General features: G+C 44.9%; 1 protein-coding gene across 2 annotated transcripts in view; it reads right to left on the bottom strand.

Moving 5' to 3' along the window:
• Positions 1-25,664, bottom strand: part of GRK5 (G protein-coupled receptor kinase 5) — a 165,393-nt gene that overhangs the window by 89,515 nt on the left and 50,214 nt on the right. For both annotated transcript variants that reach the window (XM_035329334.1, XM_035329335.1), the window contains exon 2: positions 7,639-7,734. In XM_035329334.1, the coding sequence (XP_035185225.1) occupies positions 7,639-7,734 (96 nt within the window). The remainder of the gene's footprint in view (positions 1-7,638; positions 7,735-25,664) is intronic.

Here is a 25,664-nt window from a genome sequence, read left to right as displayed (position 1 = left end):
CATATAACTCCACTTTTATTTAAAAGCTATTTTACATTACAAAACGTTTCAGCTAAGGGCTCAGTCTCCTGTGCTCACCCACGCTGACCTGCAGCTTCTCGGTGTGCCATACTTCTAGGGTAGCTGTTTCTAGCAAGCCTAGAACGAAACCCAGCCATAGTCCTAGAGGCCTCCATAACAACCAGAAGAAACCACATCAAAAAAACCTGCTTCCTCTGCCACCTACCCCAGACGAGTTCTTTTCCCTGACAAGAATTAACTGAGGTCAGTCCTCTCCCTGCCCAGATGCCTGAGTGCATCCCCAGACCCAAGGATCTGGGGCTGCTTGAGCGCACTTTGCAGCATCCCTAAGATCTAAATCCCTAAATCTTTTCTCTCTCTTTTCCCCGCACACAGTTCCCTGCTTTCTCTGTAAGAGTGCTTCTGTACAATTTATTTTAAGGGAAACGTTCTCACTGACTTAGCAGAGCTGAACTGAGTCAACGAAACCAGCGGCTTCCTTTGCCCTGCCGCCTTCTTTCCATTAATATCAGTACCAAAGTTACACGGGAGTTCGACGGGAAGAGGAGTAAGATGTTATCAGAAATGTAGCCCTACCTCTCATCCCCCATATCCAGGAAATGCTAACTTGATTTTAAAATAAATGTCCTTAACAACCAAGCACTACTATTTAACAGGACCCGTGAGCACTTCTATAGCATTTTACAATTTCAAATCACTGCATAAGTGTTAATTAGCCTTAATGACTCATATTACCTAATAAGATAATGAAAAACCCTGCAGCTCACAATATCTACTTCTATTTTCAGTGAGAGATGAAATGGATCTTTTAAAAGGGCATGTTCTCTTTTAATACCTTTCCTGCATATCCCTGTGGTAACTTTTGGAATTAATTCATTTTTTTTTCTTCCTTTGCGAAGATTAATTTATTGCACCAATAAATTAGTGTCTTTGCCACTACAGATGTTGAGGGATAATATTTCTACTTTAGGAAGCTTTCTATTGAATGACTGCAAGTGTGGACTCGATGCTTGGGAAGGAGACTTGGGTTTGCTGCCTGCTCTTTATGGAGAAATGCAACGTCTTTCTGGGTTGCCACTGCCAAGGTAATGCTTAATGGATTAAGTCTTGTGAAATGAATTCTGTAAATAGAATGTGGGCTGAGATCATTTCAACTCATTTCCCCTGTGTCCCCTTCCCGTCCTGGAAGCTGTCAAGCACAAGCAGCCTGCGAGCAGCCTGTGCTCCCAGTGTTAGTCTTGAGTCTCACTAGATGCATAAAACAGCTTGTTTTTCACATACTTTCTGTGATGGCATTAAAAAAAATGTGAAAAAAAAAAAAAAAAAAAAAAACTTCTCAATTCCACCCATCGCTATAAACTGGATACAGCTAATCTTGCAAGGGCACCAAACATTGCTCTATTTGTCCATCATTAGAGCCCTGGAAACCTATGTTTATGATAGAATTATACTTGAATCTGAAGGATTTTAAAGAAAGGAACTGAACCAACTGCGGGTTTGTAAACAAACAATATGGTTTTGACGTCAGTCGTATCTTTTCATGTGCTGGAACACTATCTATCACGCGGCCAGTTCCTGCCCCTGAAGAGTTTCTAATTTAATTTAGATGCATTCATGATATGGGGCAGCACGTCAAATCCAAGAAACTGCGGGGTACTGCTGAAGGTCTATGCAGGAAAGGCTGTTTAAGCCGTGCTTCGAAGGAGCAACAGACCTCTTGGCTGAAGGAAGAGAGGGGAAAGTTGTGCCTGGTGCAGGAGAAAGAAAAAGGGGAAGGAAGGGTATGGAGCTGAGACTGTCAAGGGGAAGGACTTTGTTTCTTCCCAGAAATAAATCAGCCTGAGGGTTTTTTCCTGCATCAGTGATATCCAAAAAAATCTGCATAACTTTTTCCAGAGCAATAAATCCTACCCACGGCTTTCAGCGGTGCTTCCAGCTTTGCTTTCCATCGCTCCTGAGCTCCCCTCCCTCTGCGCTCTCGGTGGTAGCCCTGCAGATCAGAGTGGCACAAGCAGCCAAGGGGCTGTGGCGCTGGGCACAAAGTGCAGCCCCCAGGGGTCCGTGCCAAGCAGCCGAGGCAGGAGCCCTGTTTTAAGCCCTACCCACAGGGACGGACACCTTCATGGGGAGCTTACACCTGGGTGATGCACAAACAGCGGCAAGGTCCCACTTCACCATTCAAAAATGATTTGTGAGCTTATGCGTTCATCAGCTTGGGCCTTAAATGGCGTGGAGGAGAATCCCAAGTTTCTCAAATTTCTCTGGAAACTTACTTTGATGAAGAGTATAACAACGATGCGGTACGCTGATTTTTGGTTTTATTTACTACATAATTTTCTGCTCCGCTGATTCCAGTTCCCCAGGTCCACAGAAAGCCCAGTACATCCCTGGGGTGTTTCAGAGCTCAGGGCTGGCTGCTCTTTCCCTGTTTTTTTTTTTTTTTTTTTTTTTTTTTTTCAGCTTTTCTCTGGCTGAAAAATTATTTCCAATAAAAATGTACATTTTTGTCCAAGGAAAGCTAATGCTTTCTACAAATATATATATATATTTCTCAAAAACTCCGACCCTAGTTTTGGCCAAAAAAATATGACCAGCCTTCAGTGCAGTATCCAGACAGGTACTGTAAGATCACCACGGAAGTTATAACCACTTGTCCTTGGTTATTTACAGAGGAAGGCAAGTTTCAGTTCCTTCTCTTATCTATTTGTGGGCTTCAGAACTACATTGCCAAACTTCGCTTTTTAATCGCTGTAAACATCAGAGCTGAGGAGTCTGGTGGAGAGCAAATTGGCTACTTCTTTGTGCTCTGATCAGACTGGGGTTTTCATGCCTTTGCTTTCCTGTTTCAGTGCCTGAGCTTTATGAATGACACCACCACGTAGCCTCAGATTCTGAGATCTGCACATTCACAGCATTTCTTTGCTTACATCTCTGTTCCCTTAGCATCTCACCAACCAGTGCCTGACACAGCCCCGAGCTGAAGCGGGGCAGGGTGCCACACCGCCACAGAGCCTTGCTGTGAGCATCAATATGCACAGTGTACCCAACAGAGTACACCAGGAAACTCATGTTCTGCTTTCCCAAGGGCCCCTCACCCATGCACTTATCTCTGCAGTGCCTGGAAACCCTCAAAGCAAAGGCACCTGAGAATTGCCAGTGGGAATTTGGGGAGGATGCCCCAGCACCGCAGTGCAGAGCAGAGGTGCCCGAGCCACTTTAAATGAGACTAGCGGGGTATAGTAGCAGTCTTTCTGCCACAGGATGGAGCTCAGTGCAGGCTGCAAAGCATTTCTAGGGAGCTGGATAAATAGCCAAGCACTTCTCTGTCACTGATGCCCATGTTGCTGCTTTCTATGAGCACCCGTGCTGGCTACCTGGCAAAGCTCGGTTGGGCAGCTCTAAACTCCACTGCAGTGCCCGCACCATCAGCGTGCCTCCAGGTATATCCAAAGTGACTCAAAAAGGTCATATGGCTGAAAGTCTTGATCTGAAAAAGCACAATACAGAAAAGATGAGGGGGAAAAAAGAGCCAGCTTTTGTAAAAAGGGAGCATGTGAACTCTGTGCCTTCGATTTTGTCCCACTTACTCGCTCACCGTCTCTACAAAGCATCTCTCACACAGAAATGTATTTTTGACAACGGTGAAAGGAATCTGCCAGAAGTGGAAGCTCAAGCTACTTTTACCCTGGATAAATGTGACACAAATGTCACACAAGAGGTTAAATGGCACGGGAGGATTTTTCTCCCTTCTTAAACCAAGTGTGGCAAAACTGGGGACTGACCTTTCTGCCTGTAAAGTCTCACTGAATACAAGTCTTTAGCAAAATACATCTCCCTGGTTCTCCTACCCGAACACAATGCAAAACCAGAAGCTCCTGTACTGAAGGAGTTAAACTTTTCTGCAATAGTGCAACAAATCACTCCCTGCAACAAACAGCAGACACATTCTGTGGCACTTTCCCCACAGACTTCAGTCTATGGGGAAAAAAAATCTTGATTTATTATATAGCATTTGGACAGTTACGAAAGAAAATTTGCCAAAGATCAGAATAATCAACTCTTTCACCCAAGCAGTTTTTTATGAAAGAAAAAGGCACAGAATGGGTCTGAGCAAAATAAATAAAAATTCCACACTTTTAACCAAGAGAACCTTTTGCGTCATTCAGAAATATTTACAGACACCCAAAATCTTTTATCGTCAAAAAGACACCCTGGCCTTTGAAATTACAACTTTTTCTTACATTTTTGTTTACTGATGGCCTTTAAACTAGTGGGTATCACTAACTTGTGGCATCGACTCATGCCATGTTTGCCCAGTGAAGGAATTTTTAAAGCTGTGCCTTGCTATTTTTTCCCTTCCCTTGAAACATCTCTTTTGCAGAGCTATCAGCCGTGAATTTTAACGACAGCAGCACCACACCATTTGCTAACAGGATCCGTGATATGATTCATCGCCGCTAATGTCAGAAACACAAGTTTTCATCGATTGGAAGGGCTGCTAATGCCAGTGCTATCCTGGAAAAGGCGAGCTGTTTTCGTACCGTTTGCCTTTGGACAGGAGAAGAGTGCTGCAGCCGAGAGGTGCAGTTGCTGTGCACAGCAGATCTATCAGCCTCTCTCGGGGCCAGGAGAGGCGTTAGGGTGGCATCCCTCTGAACACCCCCCCGTGCCACTTGCCCATCAACTAGCACACAATGCAGGCCACAGGGTTTCCCTGCAGAAGGTGTTGTGTACTTTGGGCAAAAAAGAAAGAAGAAAAATTGTTTTAAGTGCAATCCAAAGACAGCTCCTTGGCTAAATGGCACTTTTAATAAAGATGTTTCCAGCAGTTGTTTATTTATCAAAACACACTGCTACTCCCAGGTGTTTTGATTTTTGTTTCTGTGCACAAGAAGGAGGGGAAAAAAGGGTTTTACTAAGCGAGTCTTTCAGTAAGACACCAGATGATGGATAGTCAAACACAGAGTCTCCTGTAAACACAGAGGGAACCAAAAGGTATGAACTGACTCATAATTGTGTCAACACAGGTCGCAGACCCTTGGTTTATTTCAGCCTTCCTGTTTTTCACAGATTTCTTTTCACACTACACTATTTTCTTAAGACACAGACGCTTTTCAGTACACCTTAGTGGGGTGCAAAAGCACACACGGCTTTACACCAGCATGTGGGCATTTGTGCACACACGTAGGCTGTATTTCCGCAGTCACAACAGCAGCGTTTTCCACCCATGGCTCACGGCTGCATTTCACCAAGCAGTGCCTTGCTGCACAGCAGTTCGTGCCACCTCTAATCGAGAGGGAGTAAAGGTCCAGCCTGTCCCTACCCTGAGCTTTTCCACCGAGGCTCTTGGGAAGTATCCAGAAGAAAACCTCAGCAGCCTAATCCTCTGGTTTGTGCAGTGTGTTTTTCTTTAACATGTGGCAAAGTGGCATGACTGTGTCTGGCCAGAAGTGCTGGGAGGCTGACACATGGCAGAGACCTCTGTGATGAGCAGAACCTACCAATATTTGTCTCGATCCCTAAGTACATGGCACTGAGGTTGCATCCTTTTTCTTGTGTAAAGTCATTCTTCTCTGCTGGTTGTCAGCTGCCATAGAGGTGGGAAGAACAAGGCTCTCTGTGGTCTCTGTTTCATCATGGAATTTGTCTGGCACTGACTGTGGAGCCCAAAAGTTGTCAGGGGAGGGCCTGATGGCAGACACACCGTGCAGCTGGATTCCCTGCAAATCCTGCAGCAGTTCAGCTGGCAGGTGACACAGGAAGGCTGGTTCAGTGTGTTCCCTCGTAAAGTCACCTGTGGAGGTCCCTCGTCCCTGGAACCCTGAGGTCCTGGTAAAGGACTTGCAGAAAATAGACTGTGAAGATGTGTTAAAGGATAATTGTTATCCTTGCTGTGCAGGATAATACTGCCAGCAGAGGCAATAAAAGGAGCATCCATATGCTATCCTCAGTGCCTCAGGTCAACTACACATGTGCAAATCCTCCGTGCTATAGACCCAGAAGGTCTGGTTCATCCAGGATGTGTCAGACACACTGTACGAACAAGGGGAAGTTTATAAACAGCATCTGTTTGGGATGCTTCAACCTCAGCTACAGTATCTAAAATGTGGTAGTGCCAGCATGTGCTGATGACCTGATGAGGCTCAGCAGAAAAGCTGCTTGATAAAATCAGAGTCAAAGAACAAGGATCGGGACCTCATTTCCCATTGTGTAAAAATCAGGTGCCATAATTCCCATTCAACGGGTAATCATTGCAGTGAAGCCATATCCACCACAAGCATCACAAGGGCACTTGTCCTGTGATTTCTCCAATTCAATCACACACACGCAAAATGCAAAACAAATTAGATAGGAAAAAGCTGCCACCAAAAATGTCAGAAATAACATTTCAGAAACAGAAATATTCTGCAGACTTTTTTCCTTAAACGACTATCTTTAGAATATTTTATACCTTTGCAAAGAGCAAGAATCATACGTAGTGCAGTTTTCCCCTGCACTACAGAGAATTCCCTATGTATATTACAATAGATTCAGTTAGATTTGCCTCCAGAAGGTTCTGTACATTTAGAAATTATTCCAAGGTTTGTACATATGTAGAGTGGCTAAGTGGCCATGTGAACTGGAAGAAACTACTGTCTCTTCTCCTGCCTCCCCCCTCTTTCTATAACTCCTTTTAGCTCTACGGCAGAAGACGAGGGAAGTGAAATTTACTGAAGGAGACCATGAAAAGAGCTTCAAAACGTTCCACATATTTTCTCTCCATAAACATGCTGTGAATTTCGAATGTAAACACTGCCAGGGCACTGCCAGTCAGACCCCAGGAGTTCACCCAAGTCAGACAAATTATGCTCCTTGCTATCTCAGTTGTTACAGTTTCTTGCCTTTCATTCAGTCATTGCCAATGCCTGGATTTTATGTCACTGTGGGGGAAAAAAAAACAGCCTCAGTTGCTGAAGTTAACCTCTTGTGGTGAGCTTTCCAGTACGACTTCACAAGGAGATACCCACTATCCTTGCTTGGCAAGGTGGCAGTCAAAAGAATGCTGAAATTTGGAAGGTGTGAGCAGGAGAAATGCTGTGGTAAGGAGATGGTCACTGCGAGCTCCCTTTCCAAACCTGCAGGGTTTGGTCCACGTCAAGAAGACAAAGCAATTTTAACTGCTTAAAGCCAGTGTTGTGATGTGAATGCAGGACAGTACTGCTGAGCAAACCTGCCTGGCAGAGGGCAGTGGCTGCCTCTTCAACTACCATATCCAGAGTACAATTAATATTCAGCTTTGACTACATCAGCAATCTCACAGCTTTCATCAATTCTCACTTCCTCCCTGATAAAAAGCTACTTATTAGATCGTAATGCAGGGTGCAATGAGGGGATTCATTTCTGAATGTCCTTTTCCAGCCACACTGGCCCTGGGAGGTACCAACACAAAAGTACATGTCCCACATGCCAGAAAATTTTGAGCTTGCATGGCAGCACCACAAAAGCTATATGCATTGTGTGACCATCTCTAAAGTGATCCTATTTAATGATGAGTAGTTTTAATGCAGTTCTGCTGAGCCAGTATTGACAGCACATTTTATTTAGGCAATAATTCAAAAAAAAGGGATAAGCTCTTACCTATTGTTCTTCGGAGATCTTCACACTGGCTAATGTGGGGGAATTTCAAGATTTCCTTCCACTTTTTGCTTTTGCCTTTGCGTTTCCCTCCACCCCCTGCAGAGGAAGAAAGATCAGGATTAGATTGCTTTGGGCACTATGCCCAACCCACAGTTTACCAGCCCAACCACAGCCCTTATGGATATCTTGAGTAATTGAAGATGGGCAAATCGAGTCAGCTTGTCTGGGCTGAAATGGCCCAAGGAGGCAGTATCTGTCAGAAGACTGGGTTGGTAAAGGTTGGTAATTGGGGTTTGTGGCCCACCAGACCCAGTTCTGATGACAGTGCCTGAGCTGAGCATCTCCAACGCAATCTGCCCTAACTCACAGCCATTTCGTGTGAGTCAAACAACCTTGTAAAATTACATGTCACCTCTTTTCAACCTGGATCTCCCCCTTCTGGTTTTGGGATGAACCCTGACTTCATCCCAAAAGGAGGGCTGGAAGCCCAAGTCCAACATTCAATGCTGGCCTTCCATCCCTCACGTTGCATGTTCTGCCAGCATGGCGTTACAGCTGGCGGTACGCACACCAGCCAGAGCTACGGTATTTTCCTCAGAGGGAGCACAACAGTGGGAGAAAATTAATGTAACATCCTCCACGCTGGTGAATCTCCCCCATCAATGTCCCTTCACAAATACCACGCTGCAGGTGACACTGGCACCCGGGTGCCACGTCCAAGTTTGCCCAGCCACGCGGCCTGCTCCCGGCCTTGGTCTCTCACGCTGCCCACACGCGCCTTGTTCCCCCGTCTCCCCCCTCTCCGTACATACAGCAATTCAGCCCCTGCTCACTAAATCTGAATCACTCAAGCCCATTTTACATGCGCTGGCACATCAAATGACTAATTCGGAACTGCGTTAATTCCATGGAGGGGCTGGTAGAGTCACAGCTGCAGACCAAGAGTGTGTTGGGCACTACATGACATTGCAGCCTAAATTAGGAGTGCAGGACACAATAGGTAGCAGGTCGTGACAAAGAAAACACGAGCCTTGGGGGCAACTGCAAAGAACTGCTCTCTGTGAGGCGTTTCTGGTCGCACGGTGGAAGCTTTGGAGCAGGAGTGCTCCTTCTGCGTCTCACCTCCTATTCCTTTGCTTCTGGTAACCAACGGTTTTGTCATTGCAGAGCTTGCCTTGGATTATTTTGAACTTCTTTCTGACAGGAATTTACGGTATGTCCATATTTTCCAGTGTAGTGCAGAGCTATCTGAACTAGCTGTAAAGGAACTGGCTTGTTTAAACTATTGTGAGCCCAGCTCTGCTCCCCTTTCCAGGAATTGGTTTCCAGTAAAGCCCAGAGGCCCGTGACTGCCTCCGCGCCACGCAGTAATTAGGCAACACAGACATACCCTTTGGGTCTGTCATGAACTCTTCTTCAACCTCCCCTCTTCAGTGCAACCAAAACACCACTGCTAAAGTCATTTCCTTCCCATCCCTCCAACCACAACTTCGGAGAGGCTGTCTTGCTCTCTTCCTGCAGCACATGCCGCTTGCTCTCACGTGCTGAAGCTTCTTCCCTGTGCTCATTTATCCTGTAAAGTTTGAGTTCTGTTCCTTGCTGCCCAACCTCCACGGGGATTAAAGAATGAAGTAAGGATTTATCAGCACCAAGGGAGGGATGGGAAGGAAGGGAAGGGCAAGGAGGGAGGCGGTGGGGTTGGTGTCAAAGCAGAATGAGCCTCCTTTGACAGCCACAGGATTCAATCTGGGATTTGTCTCCCTTCCTTAAGCTGCCTCTCTGGACACAGGAGGTGGCAGGAGTAAGCCAGATAAAAACATCCTTTAGGCTGCATCTCCTCAGTACAGGTAAATCTTCACCTGCTGAAGGTTTAACCTCGAGGCTGAAGCACTGGAGATTTCACCTCCTTCTCCAGCCACCTGTCCAGAAACTCTCACAAAATGGTTGCAGCATGGAGCAGCTCAGAGCACTGCACAACAGCCCTCTGCTCGACGTGACAGCTCTCGGATCTGTGCAGAGACAAAACGACTGCACTGAGCCGGGCCAGGATGTTTTTAAATTCCATTCGATGTAAAATACATATTGATATATTTGCATCGGATGATGTATTTCTGACATTAAATTTCCATCAGAACTGGAGAAGGGCTCTGCGGTCCCTCGTTACAACCGTGATCAATACAGCCAGCGCGTTCTCTTCTCTTTTGTGGCCGTCCTCCAAAAATAAGCAGCCTTGCCTGATGAATCATTTGCTCTTAGCTGAGCATGAAGTAGCATTACTATTTTGCCTGTGACGTCTTTATGTTAAAGATTCTGATCAACTGCTTTAATCGACCTGACCTTTCTGCTCTCAGCTTTTCTTGTGGAGCCAGCAGTGTTTGCTGGCTCCAAACGTTAATTCCAGGGGGCTTGAAGGACATAATGCAGTGAGACAGCTGAGACAGGGGAAATTGTCTAGCAGAGCTAAAAGCTAAAAGGGGAGGTTTCTCTGAATAGGTCAGTAATTGTGCAGGTTGCAAAGGGAAGCTTTTCACACATTGTCTTGATTGCTGCCTTTGCACTGTCTATTCTGGACAGGAGGATTTGCAATCTCCGAGGCAGCTTCTCCGAGCAGAGCTTGACAGATGTGCCATGTTTTATATGCGAGTTTCATCAGGCGGTCTTGGAGGGGCTGACTGCTTTAAAATGTTGGTTTGCTGCTGATGACAAAAGGTGAGCTCCCAGGGACAGCAGGAAATCTCAGCTCCGCTCCCTCGTGTTCTTTTAACAGCTCCGCATTTGCAAACTGGGGATTGAAGCTAATTCTCTAACTTGTCAACCAGTCCTACAGGAAACAAAAGCATTTGCTCTACATCCTCCCTACTGAAAAATACATGGCATGTTTCATATCTTCTGATGTCCAATAGCAAATCTAGCTCAGATCTCTGTGAGCACAGAAAGAGACATAACCAAAAGCACACATGTAGAACATCTGGGAGCAGGAGCTACCCTTAGCCAAGGCGCCTACCTTTTTTGCCTCCATTGGGCAAGATGTATTGACTCTCCTAACACCCAGAGAAGGTAGGAGAGTACTTTCATACTGTTAAGCCAGTGAGACATTAAGTGTTTTGTCCAAAATGCTGTGAGAAATCAGACTGAGCGAGGAGCTGGAGCCTGGAACTTGTCAGTCCTGCCAGCTGTAGGATCAAGCCATGTTCCTGCTCAGCTGATAAAGGACATTTCACAACGCAGAGTTAAATGCAAAGATGGGTGAATTCCTTCATGGCATCATGCCATGTGGCTTTTAAGCACGGGTTGGGTGGCTTCATACTTTTGTTCTGTTCTTGACCAAGTCAGCAAGCCTGCATCACTCCCTGTGCTGCCAGATATGGCTAACACAAGCTTGCCAACATTTCTGCGCCTTCAACTGCATTATCTGCAGTCTGGTTAATCTGAAATTTAAGTAAACTATTCACAGGCCACTGAGGGGGGACTACAGTTTGTATCTTCCATTTTGCAGCAGTAGTTAGGCTGTCATCCAGCTCCTTCCCACCAAGGGTGTAGAGATCTCTGCACTCTGGCTGGAAGGTCTAGAACACACAGCACATGAGAGCAGTGAAACAATCTCCAAAAAATACTAAAAGTCCAAAAGTCATGGTTAGAATCCTTCTTTCACTCAAAAGAAATGTACAGGCTACAAACAAGGTTCTTCCCTTCCTCTCGCCACTCTTCTTTCACTCACTGTCAAGCTTTATGCAGCTATATGGCACACATCCACCTGCCTCCGAACACTTTTGTTTTTGGCACGTAGGACCTGCCATGTCAGACTAAACAAATGATCGTCTAGTACAGGACAGACCACAGGCAGCTTCAGGGGAAGATCTTAGAAAGCTGTTTTTAGTTTTTTTAGAGATTAACTGCGTATTTGTGAAGGCAAAGAATACCAATTGAAACATGGAACTGCTTATTTTCCTGGAGTGCCTCTTCCTAATGAGATGGAGTGAATCAAACTCATCAGCCCATCATTTTTCTCTGCGAATTTTCCATATCTTTTGCACGACCTCTGTTGCTCATCTAGTTTCTAAGACAAATGCTTCCATCCTTTGCCTACGTGCATAGAAGTTCACCCAGGTTTGCCCTTCTAGTTTCATACCAGTCCCAGCTATGCTCTGCCACACTAGCAAATGAAAATGGTTTGGTTCCAAAGAATGAAGGATGAAGGACACTGCTTGCTCTCTGACCTTTCCCCTGCCCTTCACATCTGGGAAAGCAGAGAAAAAAAAAAAAAAAAAAAAAAAAAACCAGGATCACTGCTCTTTATCCTTACAAGATCTTTGATGACTAACATGGGCTTAAAACAAGCTGTTACAAGAGCATGAGGAACCTGCCCTGTGCATCCCCTTCTCCATCACCCCAAGAAAAGGAGGAGAGCATGAGGGCTGGATTTTTGAAAGCTGGTAAGCCTCCACCATCCACTGGGAGACGATGCTTCTACAGACCCATCCCTAGAGGCTCTGGTTTATAAGGTACAATAAAAAGTCCACAACATGCCCTCAAAAGAGAATCACATTACACAGCTCCTCTTATCGATGCTGATCTGTCTTTATCTCCTGCAGCCTTTTTTTGATGAACGTGACTCTCAGAACAGTCACAGGCTGTGATAACGTGTTTTTTTTTTCCTCTCTTCCCTGCTGTCATGGCATGTTTGCACATAAATCATCTGCATGTTGCTACAAATGCATAAGCCTGACAACTGCTGTGTAAACCATCCCGTTGCTTTTTGGAAATGAACAGCAGATGTAGTTCATGTTTAAGCCTTCAGAACTGCAGAGATGGGAGTTTCATAAGCGAAAACACAAACTTCTCCCCAGCGGTCAGGCTGGCGTTGCAAGCTGTACTGGTTACCAGTGCACCAGAGGGCAAAATGCTTTGATTACAACTGGCACCAAGAGTCCTCATAATGTTGGCTTGCAGAAGTCATCGTTCGTAAGCAAATATTTATTGCAGGAATATCGACCTATTATTTCAAAAAGAATTTCAGTAGTACTGCAAATACCAATGAGAGACTGAAACCTGGCTTTAACAACACATTTTATATGTTAATAATGTGCATGTTAATAGTGTCCTTTAGTAACGTCAACTGCCCTGAAGGGATGGAGGAAGTCTTTGAAGATTGATCCTCAGGACTTGACTACCATACATCAAGGCCATACTGGTACTGCTCTAGGAATATAAAGAGTCCTTTACAGAACCTACCTTTATGCATAGTCAGAACACTTTCAGGGGTAAGCTGAAGAAAAAAAATGCCTTTAATCTTTTCTTCTTTTGTGTTGGTCTCAAGTGGGCATCCAAAATTGTCAAGTTCTCCACAGAAGTCTGTCTACATCCTCCATTGGTTATTTTTAATGCATATTTGAGATTGTTTATTTCAACAAGTTGTCTTTGGGTTCTGTGGGCCAGTTCACATAAGCTGGGTGTACATTTCTCTGCTAAGCATGTTGACAGAGATTTTTTTGGTGATGTGATTTCCCCAGATGCAGTTAAATTTTCCCCTCTGTAAGCACCTTTAGCTTCTCTGTTATGGCTGCCCTCTCTTTTATGCCCTGCATTTTTGCTGTATTGTGCTTATCTGCAGCTGATGAGCGACCCAAAAGAGATCATTGGCTTTTATGCCACAACCAAAAAGAATCCAGAAGATACAAGTATACTGAATACTTACAATCTGTTAAACAAAAAGCACCAGTAAATCTCATAGAAACAAACCAGCTTTTATCTATAACAGTAAAACTAAGCACAGCCCAAATTTTTAACTTCTTATTTTTGATCTCAAACTGAAAGAGGCTACTGGCACAAATCCAGGCAGCTCAGTTATGTTTGGAATGCATTACCACGTATTGGCTGGTTCAACAGGCTGTTGGGGTGAACCGAGATGATGGCTGCAAACTGAAAGTTGTCCGCATAGTGTTTGACATTGTAGTTGGCAACAGGAGCAGAAGAGACGATGCAACAAATTAATCTGGAGCCACTGTGCTCCTTTGGAGCCTGCTTCTGGACTTCTCCTGGAGGAACATGAAGGGGCTGTGATATCTAAACCTGGGGAGTATTAAGAGATTTTGTCCATCCATGACGTAGGTAACAAACAATTCTTGTCTGTTACGTTTCAGTATCTATGATTACTATGCATGACCATCCTTTCAAACAGCTGTTGGGAGCCAGGGTTATCTCCCTCTAAGAAAGCTAGTATCCTAGTGGAATTTTTCTCCAAACTGGAGCTGAGAGTCAGTATTTCAAAGTTCTAGAAAATTCTGATTCAAAGACATTAAACCATTTCATTTTGATAACATTGAGTCATCTCAGTTCTCTAACATCAAAACATTATCATAGAACATATCAAATAGAGTATTAAGATATATTATATCATTGGAACAAAATGGGTAAGGTAAATTGACATTCTTTACTTTGTTAAAGTGATGTTTCTATATTGTCAAAAAGAAGCTAGAAAAAGCAAATCCTTTTTTCTTGTAAGTAGACACTTTCCTGCAAACCCTTTCATTTTTGACAAAACGCAGTTCTCAGAAAGGAAGATTCTTTTGTCAAAAATGTTCTCACCCATCTCATGTTTTGAAGCACATGAGAATTAAACAAGAACATGGCCTTCCCATATCTGAATGCTTGAGTGAATCTGAATTCTACATTCCTTACTGGTTCTCTTAAGTTAATTTGCACAGCTGTAATTGACATTGACTGTAGGAGACCTGTTTCCCATTCTTCCAAAGAAAGAATGCAAATCCCAGCTCCAGAAAGCCTGCTTGAATAGGGCCTGATAACATCTTTCCAGGAAGGAACTGCTCCTTAAGCAATGGCTTTTTAAACTTATGACCCGTTCTGTATATTTATTATCCTGTTTTAGTATAATGTATGGAAACTGTTAACCAAAGCCTCAAAGCCCAGACTGGTAAAGGCAACTCATGACCAACATATAGTCCGCGTACAGCCCACTGCCCACGTAGATTTCCCAGGAACACGTATGGTACTCTTGGATTCAGTGCTGCTCCTCAAACAACCTCAGTACTCTTAGGGCTGGCCTCTAAAGCCAAGTATCAGATCTTAGGCAGACATGGAGCTGACCAGGAGTTTGAGCAGGCTCTGCAGACTTGCTGCTCCATGTTTTGCAATTCAGATATTTAATGACACAATCACAACATGGGCAGCCCAACAAGACAGGTAGAAGGAACACACAGGGAAATCTGGACCTGGTATAGGCAAATATTTGGGGCTTGGATCTTCTGAAAACTCTGGTGCCGGTTCTAGGGGACAAACACTTGAAAACCCAGCCCCGAGCATTGAATGATGTGGGTTCACTCTGTCCCTGTCAAAGAGCTGTGTGGGTTTTTTCCTCCTGCAAATAGTTCTGCAGTCTCTAAAAAAAGAACTTAGCCTCTGTGTTCCTGACATTTTAGTTTCATAAGGAATATTTCTGAACTGTGGGGAGGAGATCCAGCTGGATGGGAGGTGAGAATTCAAGTGTGTTCCTATCATCAGGCTGTAGCCAGGATCAGAATTATGTTCTTTTCTGGTTTCAGTCCTCACCTAAATAAGCTTAGTAACAGGGCTAAAGAAAAGAATTTTAGTAAACATCATGAAAAATTAATGATTTGAGACGGGCTGTTTTATTAGGCCTGACTGATTTATTAGTTCCACCTAATTGGTGGAATTGGTAGAGCTTTGAGATGCTCTGATAAGAACTCAGAAATCCAGATGTGTTTTGCTTTCCACACATAAATAACAGCATGCTCTTTCAGTTTAGATGGCTTATTTCTGAGTCAGGAAAACAACCACCAGAACAGCGAGAAAGAAACAGTGTGGAGGCTCTGTGAAGGAGGCAGATGAACAAGTCCCTCACCCATCCAGATGCTGCACCTGGAGGCATGCAGTCCTGCACTCTGGCAGGCAGACATGCGAACCCCAAACATTTAGAGATGCTACACACAGGTCACAACTACACAGAGCCTGATCTGAGTGACGCTGCAGCCCCTTTGTGCTGCCTGTGCATACAAATACTCCACCAAATCATTGCAATCCCACAAGCTCTCCTCCCACATTAAATCCCACCAGGGACCCTGCTTCAGCCAAGGTCCAGATACAGATGCTCGAATGGGAAGGCACAAGGAGGTGTTATCGGGTGCCCAGTACCCTTTGGTCTTGTAGAATTTTGGTATTTTTGCAGTGGCCCAGAGGACCTTACATCATTCTGACAGTGCAGAAAGAGCCCATTAGGCATAAGTAATGTCCTTCCCTGGCCCTTCCAATGACGTCTGGCTGGCTCCACCCTTCGCTACAAATTTTCCAGGCACTTGATAGAAACAAGCTAGAAGCTGTGAAAATTATGCTGGGAACCTCCTGAGAACATGTGCACAGCTATACCACCAGAATTGTTTTGGAGGAACATCTCATCAGGACACTTCAACACTTTTGCTTCCAGACGCAGCCAGGAAGAAAAGTAGAGAATCATAATGTGCCTTAGATTGGGTCACTTTCTACTGGGGCCAGGGTCAGCCACATTTTTCTTTACCGCAAAAGCAGATAACAGCCCTGGCCATGTTCCTGCCTCTCCTGTGGAATACCACCTCAGGTTCTCACCTAGACACATGATGAGCCTTCACACAATCCACAGAAAAAATTTGGAGAGGAGGGTGAAACCACCCAAAATGCCTGGTTTGAGCGAGCATCTGCCAGTGGTAGCCATGGGTTGGCAGAGGGGAAAAGGCACTAGCACATGTTTTGGCTTTGTAGGGAAAAGGCACTAAGTGGACAGCAGGGCAATGGTGGGCAGGCACGCACAGGGCTGGCATGGATGGAGGCTGAGGTTGCAGCACTGCAGGAGTTTGTGGCGTGGCTGATATTAGGAGAATGAGAGGGCTGAAGGATGAAAGTCCATAGGAAGAGGGGAGTGGGGGGCAAATATAAGCAAAGAGGGTTGGCTGTGCATCTCTCCTGTATTTTTCCCCATAGCTACAATGCCTGGCTTTGGCCCCACCATCCCATCCAGCAGCAACGCGCTGACAACTTCTTTCTGTGGAGGTCCGACACACCCTGCAAAACCACCCCTGAAATCACAGAAAACCTTGTCCTCAAAAATCACTGACAGCCCAAGACATCATGGTAACACAACTGCATGCGTCAGCATTTAGGATCATTATTGGAAAAGGTTACAGAAGGGATTCAGGTTAATGGAGGTAATCTGTGATTATCTGATGTAACAGATTGCTCTGCCAGTGACTCATGCGTTCTGCCACAATATCGCGCGGGCTGCAGCTGCAAATAGCTCGTGGGATGGAGCCGGCTCCCAAGCTAGGAAAAGTGTCCCTGTTGTTCAGAGAAAGCCCCATCGAGCTGGGTGCCAAGGCTCTGCGGGGTGTGAAAGCCCAGCAGGGCCCTGCAGGGGGGTCCGTGGGAGCAGTGCGGCACAGCCACTCGTGCACGGGGTTACTATAGCTACCGGCTGACGGCCTCAAGGAGAAAAGCAGAAATAAAAAGGGAAAACTGGGAGGTAGGAGATGAAAAAAAGAGGAAACTTGTTGTAAAGCACAGGCAGAGGGTTCCTCCGATTAGCTAATGAGGTGCTTCAAAAGCGGCGGCTGAAAAATGAGGCTTGAAGGCTGCATGGCGTAAGCGTCAGATGATGCAAGCAGCTGGCCCGCTCTCGTCTCTCCTCTCCCAGCCACCACCACCCTCCCCAAGAGCTGGCAGTGGTAAGCCCCACTTTAATAAACACAAAACAGCAGCTTTGTGCCAGGGATGGATTAACTATTTCCTCGTGGCCCGCAAAGTCCTGCCTTCTGCTTGCACTCCCTGCAGCCCTGGGGCCAGAATTACAGCGAGGGACTGATTTGGCCCAGGGGGCCAAGGGCCCAAGGGCCGCCAGGAGCTGTGTTGAAGTAGGTAATGAGGAACAAGAGGAGCTGCTAATTATGGGCTTCGTGTTTTGTGCTGGGATGTGCCCTGCCTGAGGGCCCCTGCATGGTGGAGCTGCAGGGAACAGGTCCCAGCACCGGAGAGGCACAGCACTGGGCTTATGTCAAGCAGCCCGCTCTAGCCAGCATGGCCATGAGTTCGGGTGTTAGTTTTGACTTGTTTATATGCCTTGTCTGCTCCCATAGTGACCACATGCTGCCAACTCAATTTGGAAGCCTGCAATGGTCGTAGCTGACCTAGCAGGGTGGGCCAACCACCAGGGAATCCAGGAGAGAGCAAGGCCACGATCCTGTCATAGCCCAGGAGAAGGTGGAAGAAGAGACAAAAACCACCACGCAGTGACCCCACCGTGCCCACTCCTCCTGGTGGCAACACCATGACCCTGGCTGAGGGCAGGCCCTGATGCCCAAGCTAGTGCAACACATCACCCGCAGCTGCAGCCAAGGACAGACCCTGCTAATATGTACAAATATCTAAATAAATGCATAATTCCTGCTCACATGCCTTCCTGACAGCCAGCTGTTGCCTTTGCTTGCTGTTATCCTTCCTCGGAGATTAATGTCACTGCCTGGGACAGATTATTACCAATTTTTATTACAAAGCATATACATCTGGCAGGTGGTGGGCAGAAGATAAGCCTTGGAGAAAAAGTACCTGGGCAGCTCGCAGGGAATGACAGAGAGCAGATATCTGCAGGTCTTACCCTGGCTCTGAAAGCCACTAATGGCATCAGGTCAGGGATCACTGGGCTTAATTGTCCGTCGAATTAATGGTGACGAATGTCTGTTTTCCCCTCTTGTTAAAACTGACACCAGATTTTTCAGAGAAAGCAGAAGGGCAGTTGGCCACAAAGGAATGTTTTGGTGGCTGAAGCTGAGATTGCTGCCAGCGCCAGCCCAGCAGACCGGTGCGGGTCAGAGCCCCTTCCCACACAAAGCAATGGAGAAAACTGCTGCTGACTCCAGCCCAAGACTGAACCTCCTGAGCCCAGCCCAGTAGCTGCTGATTGTCCTGCTCACATTGGAAAGATTCTATATATATATATTTTAATATCAGATCCAGGTCTTAATATATAAACAAGTATTAAAAAAATATATTGGAGGAGTGTGAGTTGTACCATAAAAATCAGCCTGAGCTTGTCTCTGCCTGCTTTGAAGTCAATTCTAGTGCTAGAAAAAAAAATCAATAAAATGCTAAAATGTATTGTAAAAAGCAAAATATTTCTTTGCATTTTCCCTCTGCAGAATAAGTTCCTCTTTCATTGTCCTGTATACCCCCTGTTCAGCAACAAATTTTTGCGTAATAAGTGTCATCGTGGAAGGAAAAACAAAAATGGGAAATACTAGGGGAGCAGTTTTATCCAGCTAGTGACATGTTGTGAAGCTGGCTAACAATTTTCTATTGAAACAACTTCTTCCACAGTAAGAATGAGGACTTGCTTTTTGTTGCTCAATCTCATTTCAATTTCGATCTTACTGTGGAGCTATAGAAATAACCATGAAAGCTTCCCTTTGTTTTCAGGTGCTGATGTTAGTGTTGAGCTGTTGTGAAATTGATCGAAGGGCACATCTTTCCCATTCATCCGAATATATGCAAACCCCTCTGGTGTTAATTTAAGCTACATAAACAAGGAACAAGAGCTTTCTGCATGCTGAAAATACAGTACCAACCTAGCAGCCAGTTTCTGAGATCCATAAAGTAACTCCTTACAACGTAAGCCATTCCCCTCATTATAGTACATGTCAATGTCTTTAATTAATATCTGTTAAATGTAACATGATCAACAAGGATGTATAACACTGAATTAAAGGAGTAAAGTCTAAATATTCTTTCTACAGTGTATTTCCACAGAGGTCACATCGACCAGTGAACAGACACACTGGTTTTCAAGTAAATCCGTGTGCTCGGCCTCTGACTGAGCTAATTATAATGGTGCCTTTAGTGTTGCTGCCTTTAAGTGTCTGCCAGCACATCCCTAACAAACCACTAGGTTCATGTTTTTCTAGGCCAGATGGAAAAGTCTGATTATCAGGTCAGAGTCGATTCTAGCTCTAGAGCTGGTGTACTTACATCCTGTGTGAATCCAGCATGGTGAGCTTCAATTAATGACAGACAAGTTAGTGGCAAGCCATCATTGAACATCGTATGTGCTTGCTTCTCGCTTCTGCTGCTTGTCAATACCCAAGAGAGAAAGGCTGTGGGGTTTGCAGGGCTAAACAGTCTCCCCTAAGACTTAACACGGTCCTAAAGGGCTAAGGGAGGTGTCTGGCTCTGTAGTTACAGTCTGCCTGACGTCTGCAGAGGAAGTCCTGGTTGGACTTGCAGGTAGGTACGTGCCACCTGCCCGCAGCAGGACAGCCCCACCAGCCCCACTGTTCCCAGCGCCCACATGTTGAGTAAAATTAACAGAGAGCTTCTGCAACTAAAGCCTAAGTGCAGTTCCTGTGCTGTTTCAGAAAGGGCAGGTGGGCAGGGAGCAGACCCCACCAGCTCTGATGCTGTTGGTCCTACAAATTATACTGCCAGGTGCTGTTATAACACCGAGCAGTGAAACACTGCAATGCTGGCATGTGAGCAGGCATAGAGATGGATGGACAGAGCACGCTTCTGATAAACAGGGTGAGGGCTGCTTGTGCAGCACAGACAGCCTCAGTATGTTAGCTCTACAGGAAGGCACGACCTCTGCTGCAGGAGACATTTTCTTTTCAGGTGTTTTATAAGATCCATGTTTCAACTTGTTATTTTTATTCCTTTCAGGGTGTCAGGGCAGAAAGAGAATTTCAGCTATTGATTTAGATGGTTATTCCATTTTTAAACTCACAACAGTGAAACCCCAACAATTACACAGAAAATCCAAGGCTCCTTATCTCATTCAGCTCCCCCAGAGACGTAGCATGCTCTGTACTGGGCAAAGCAACGCAGCAGCAAACACTGATCTTCGTGGGGAGGCATCTAAGTCCAAGTGGCACATGTGCTATTTTAGCACGTCTTGGGACCGCTCTGGGAGACAATGTAATTAATATTATTTCAGTGATGGCTATTTACCACATCCCACAGGGAATCTATAACCTGTGCTTACAGAACTCGAAAGAAATTAAAGCTCACTTCCTACCAGTTTCAGGTGTCTCCTAATTTAAAGCTGTGTTTACAGACAAAACAGGTCAGTAACTCTTCCCAGTGAGCCAAAGAGCATCTTAATCACTGGTGTTTAATAGGAAACGAATGACTGAGCACTGATAAAGTTCACCATTATGCTTTTCAGGAAAAGAGAAGTGACTACAGAACAATGTGATAACTAGAGGATTTGCTTCCCGTATAATTCAATATTTATAAAGTATCCCTGTAAGGTGGAAGAAAGTAATAATTTTATCCAGCTTAACATGCTAATTTACATTTTTAAATGACACCAAATCCAGGACCACAACTAAAAATAGTGCTTATAGGAAAGATACTCTGAAACGACCCAACGTAGAGAGCCTGGAGTTCAGGCTGCCCTTGCTCCTGAGGCTCAGGCTCTCCTGCTGCCTGCGGGCATGCACAGAGCTTGCACGGCTAGGCTGAGCTTGACCTCTGTGAGCTCCTAGAAGCACACAGCAAGAGTGCACATGAGGTGTCAGTTGTGGAAGGTGAAAGCGGGATTGTCCCCATTGTGTCTTCTGTACTGGATGGTACAGCTGGATTCCATCCTCCCCCTCCACCCCTAGTTCACACACAAGTGGCTCATAGGCAAGAAGACATGGCATTTCTTTCAAGCTAAACACTAGACTTTCAGCCTTACCATACCTGGAATTTCAGATATTTTCCATGCTTTTGTATATTTAATCCTCCTGAAATGCAGGCAATGATTGCCCTACAGGTTGACTGGTATCTGAAGAGCAGGACTAGTTCTCAGCCATAATAGCCTCAAGTCCAGCTATGTCAAGTACCTACAGCTCCAGCTGATGTCAGAGGGAGCCATGCTTGCCAGCAATCCCTTAAACAAGCCTCTTGAGAGAGGGCGAGAGAAAAATCCTAACATGGGCGTCCCCTCCGCACAAAATTATAAGTGCAGATTGTTTCTGCAGTAAGTGCTGATTCCTAAGGCTTCCTGGTATGGAAGCTTTTCATGGGAGAATAACATGGGAGATGTGGAAGAGTGCTTAGAGCTATAGCAAAAATAAAAATAAACTATTTGTATTTATGCCTAAAAAGGAAATGTTCTCAATTATAAAAATAAAAATAAAAAATGTTTATCTTCCAGAAGTAGAGAAGCAAAGATGGGGAAAAACAAAACAAACAAAAAAAGTAGAAGGTGCATCTACTTTGTTTCACATATTCCGTGTTATTAAATGACAAAGCAGTTTGCACTTTGCTGTCTTGGCTTCAGGTACCAAATGAAGTATTTCTGAATTGCTTTGAAAGTATATTAGTAAAAATAATAAAATCAGCACATCTCTTGGCTCTTCAGCAGTGCCCTCTACTTTGGGACCCAGAAGCATTTTGCAAACAAAAAATAGCAAAATCTTTTCCAGCTTAAAGATGAATTTTGTCCTCAGATAAATTACTGTGACTTTTACAGTTCTGTTGAGACACTCCACATGTACAACTGGGAAAGGAAATTATCACAGACAGTTTAAATGCACGACGTTAATTAGAAAAACAAAATAAAAACAGACCCATTCTTCTTGAAAAGTTTCCCAGCTGATATTGTCAGAGATGCTAAGATAAAGAGCACTGCTAGATGTCAGAGGGAAAAGCATTCTTTCCTTTACGTTTACCCTGTTTTGAGCAGCAAAGCTTTGCAGAGAAAAAGCAGAGTGTGCCATGCACGCTGTGCACACGTAGGTGTGTTCAGAGTGGGGGCTCCAGAAAACCCTCCCGCTTCATCAGGCACTGGAAAATCCAGTGGCACTGACATCTCTACTGCTGGTCACAAGACAGACGAGTGTAGACATCTGCTTCTCTGCAGCACCTGCAAGCCAACAGGTTCAGGACTTTTTTCTTTTCCTTTGTATTTTTTTTGTTCAGACAGTGCATAAACATGGGGCCTGACCCCAAAGAGCCCCTTACACTGCAGCCACAAGTGTGCCCCATGACATCCTGGGTCCCCTTTTGTCACTGGGGATGCTGCCTTGGCTTCCAGCAAGGGCCAGGTGTTCATCCAGGGCCTCTGGGGTGCCACAATCTCCCCACTCAGCTGCACAACTGCTTTCTGGGGAAGAAAGACTCGTTTTTCAAAATGGGGTGGTATTACTGCAAAACTATGAAAAGTTGCCAGGAAAAATAAAGGACTATAAATGCACTATTGTCCAGAGCTGACTAGATTTCAAATAGATTTAATAAAAACATGATGACCGAAAGACAATTGAAGAATAAAGGCAAGTCAGACCGGTTGTTCTTCACTTTCACCCTGCTGTCTCTTCTTTCTGCCTTCCCCTGCTCTGTACGTCTACCATACCCAGCATTAGCTCCATGTTCCTGTTTTCCACGTTCATCCTCTTTTCACCTCTAAACTCTTTATTATGAAAACCCACCAGCCTTTGATGCCACTTTTTGTCTCCCACAAGCGGAGCGGCTACCTCCTGCACCCTTCTGGCTCCTTGAAGCAACTTGCGACAAGCGCCTGGAGCCTGTTCCTCCGCCTTGTTTGAGGGGAATGTCTCCAGCTTTGGGCTGCAGACTCCTGCTCCCTCTCACTTGCTCTCTCTTCCTTTGGTCCATGAATCCTAAATTCCCTTCTGCATGCTCGTACACCTTCAACAAGCAGGAGAGAGTACGATCCCTCACAACCAGCACCAGCAGTGTGGTGCCTAGGCCATGTAGGCCTCTGGTCAGGATGAGGCGATGTCTCATTTCCTGCATGCAGGTCCCAACAACCAGGAAACATAACCATGGGGTTTTTGGTAACAGCCCCTGGTCTGTATTGAACTGTCCCTGCTCCAGGTAGTGCCTAAGCCCTACATTGACCCAGTGTAGGCCAAAAGTATGCCAAAAAATATCTTAACATCTAATGGGATGAACAGCTGTGTGCTCAACCCTCCTGCCACAGCTATACATAAATTCACTAGGAGAGGCACATCCTCAGATAAGAAATCCTGAGCCGGTTGACTTCAACGTGGCCAAAGTTTCACCGTAAGATACCACCAGGACTTGGCTTTGGCCAGAACCTCCAGCTCACTCCAGTGAACTGTCATGTCTGGACCTCCTCCACCCATTGCTGACATAGGTATGCAGCAGTTTCTGGAGAACAGAATACAAGGAATGGAGCCTGGCGTTTGAAATCACTGGTCACAGGACTGCTCAACCTCTTTAAGAGCTGTCACATTAAAACAACAGAGTAGCAGGAATTTGTGACAATCGGCTTATACAATAATAATAATAATATTTTTTTTTTTAAAAAAAAGCCCCAAATAGGACTTAGTCTTGCCCTGAAATCCAAGGAAAATTCTACAGCAGATGTCTTTCATCTATATGACCTTTTCCACAAAGACAAAAGAGAGACAGGATATTAAACCACAGTTTAAGATGTTTATGACTGTTGGCAAGCATTTATTTATTATGGGTTTGTTTGTTTTGGGACTTTGTTTTTAGGTGAAGGAGTGTTATTTTTTGCACTTTTCATGGAACTCCAGCTGGAATACCATAAAAATGTCTGAGACAAATTTCTTTTGGGTGATTCGCACATTCTCAAAGTCACAAGCTGACTCCCTTTCCAACTCACATTGCTCAGACCAGTGTGTTTAAACGAGGACGACCATGTGACATGAAAACAGCAGTTCGCTTTTCACAAAGCCGTGGAAAATCTTGAAAGCATTTATAGGTGACAGCAAGTCCTGTAACAAGCAGGTTTATATCAGGAAACATGCTGAAAGGCCATAGCATGTCCCATGCAAATCCCCCACCGACTACAGTGGAAAACACACGTGCGCACAGTGACAGCAGGACACAGCACAAGGAATGTGGGAGAAAGCACAGATTAATTGCATGTGTCTCCTTAGTTTGCTTATACCCTTTGCTAGAGAGAAGCTCTCCCTAGCACGCTCAGTTTACCTTACAGATGACTAAGCAGATGGGAAGATAGGGATGCTACTAGGAAAGATAATCCAGAGGAAAGGACATTAACCTTGGACCCAGGGAGGATTAGTTTTAAGTCCTTCTTCAAGCACAGATTTCGTGCGTGGTTTTAGGCAGAATTAGGCTATATAAATACCATGTGAAACCACAGGCTCCAGCTCGTGGCCGCAGGTGGGCTTAGGTGAGCTGACTGAAGCAGGTACTGGTCTGTTCTCCCAGCTCTCTGCCAGCAGCTACTACCCTTGGGGAATGTCAGATTTAGTGGGCTATGATCCTCATTCACAGCTGCTGAACCTCACATTATCACACCAGGCCAAGAACTGTGACTGCAGGTATACATTCTGGCTAAACCTACTGAAGATCCGAAGTCAGAACCCTTCCTCTTGTCCTGAATCAATTCCTAGCACACAACATGAGCCCAGAGTATTTCCTAAGCCTCCCTTTGATATGGATGGGTGTAAATACACTAAAGACTGGAAGCATTAAAACCAGATGGAAATTTTCTGTGGGACATTTTTCCCTTAGAAAATACAGATCGCACATAAATATTTTTTTCACAGACATGTCAATTGTGATAACATGTTATTAAAAAAAAAAAAAGGCTTTTAAATAAGGTTAAAATAGAGTGCTCTTTACTTTTTGATTCCAAACTATTTTCACCCCTTTTAAAATATTGCATTACATGCATTACATCATGCTGAATAAAATACAAATTTTGCTGTCATTTCTAACCAAATGAAATTTATAGGCTGAGTTCAATCCTTTTTTCTCCAGTTAATTTTTCACAGCAAATTTGAAATGTTTACTTTCCTTGTGCCTTTTAGGGAAATTTGGGAAGAAAACAAAACAAAGCAAAACAAAACCCACAAGAAAACAGGACAACAGCAAAAGTTTTGGCCCTCAAAACCTCCCCAAGGCCCTCAGATCTCGCAATCACAAGGGCAGGTGAGGACAGGCTGGAGCTCTGAGTGTTCTTTTGGAGTGACTAAAACACGACATGGGCCAAATGCAACCACATGATA

The sequence above is a fragment of the Oxyura jamaicensis genome, chromosome 6, assembly GCF_011077185.1.
Source record: "Oxyura jamaicensis isolate SHBP4307 breed ruddy duck chromosome 6, BPBGC_Ojam_1.0, whole genome shotgun sequence".
Classification (NCBI taxonomy): domain Eukaryota; kingdom Metazoa; phylum Chordata; class Aves; order Anseriformes; family Anatidae; genus Oxyura; species Oxyura jamaicensis.
Note: the sequence above shows the minus strand (reverse complement) of the source record. Positions and strands in the feature narration are given on the sequence as shown.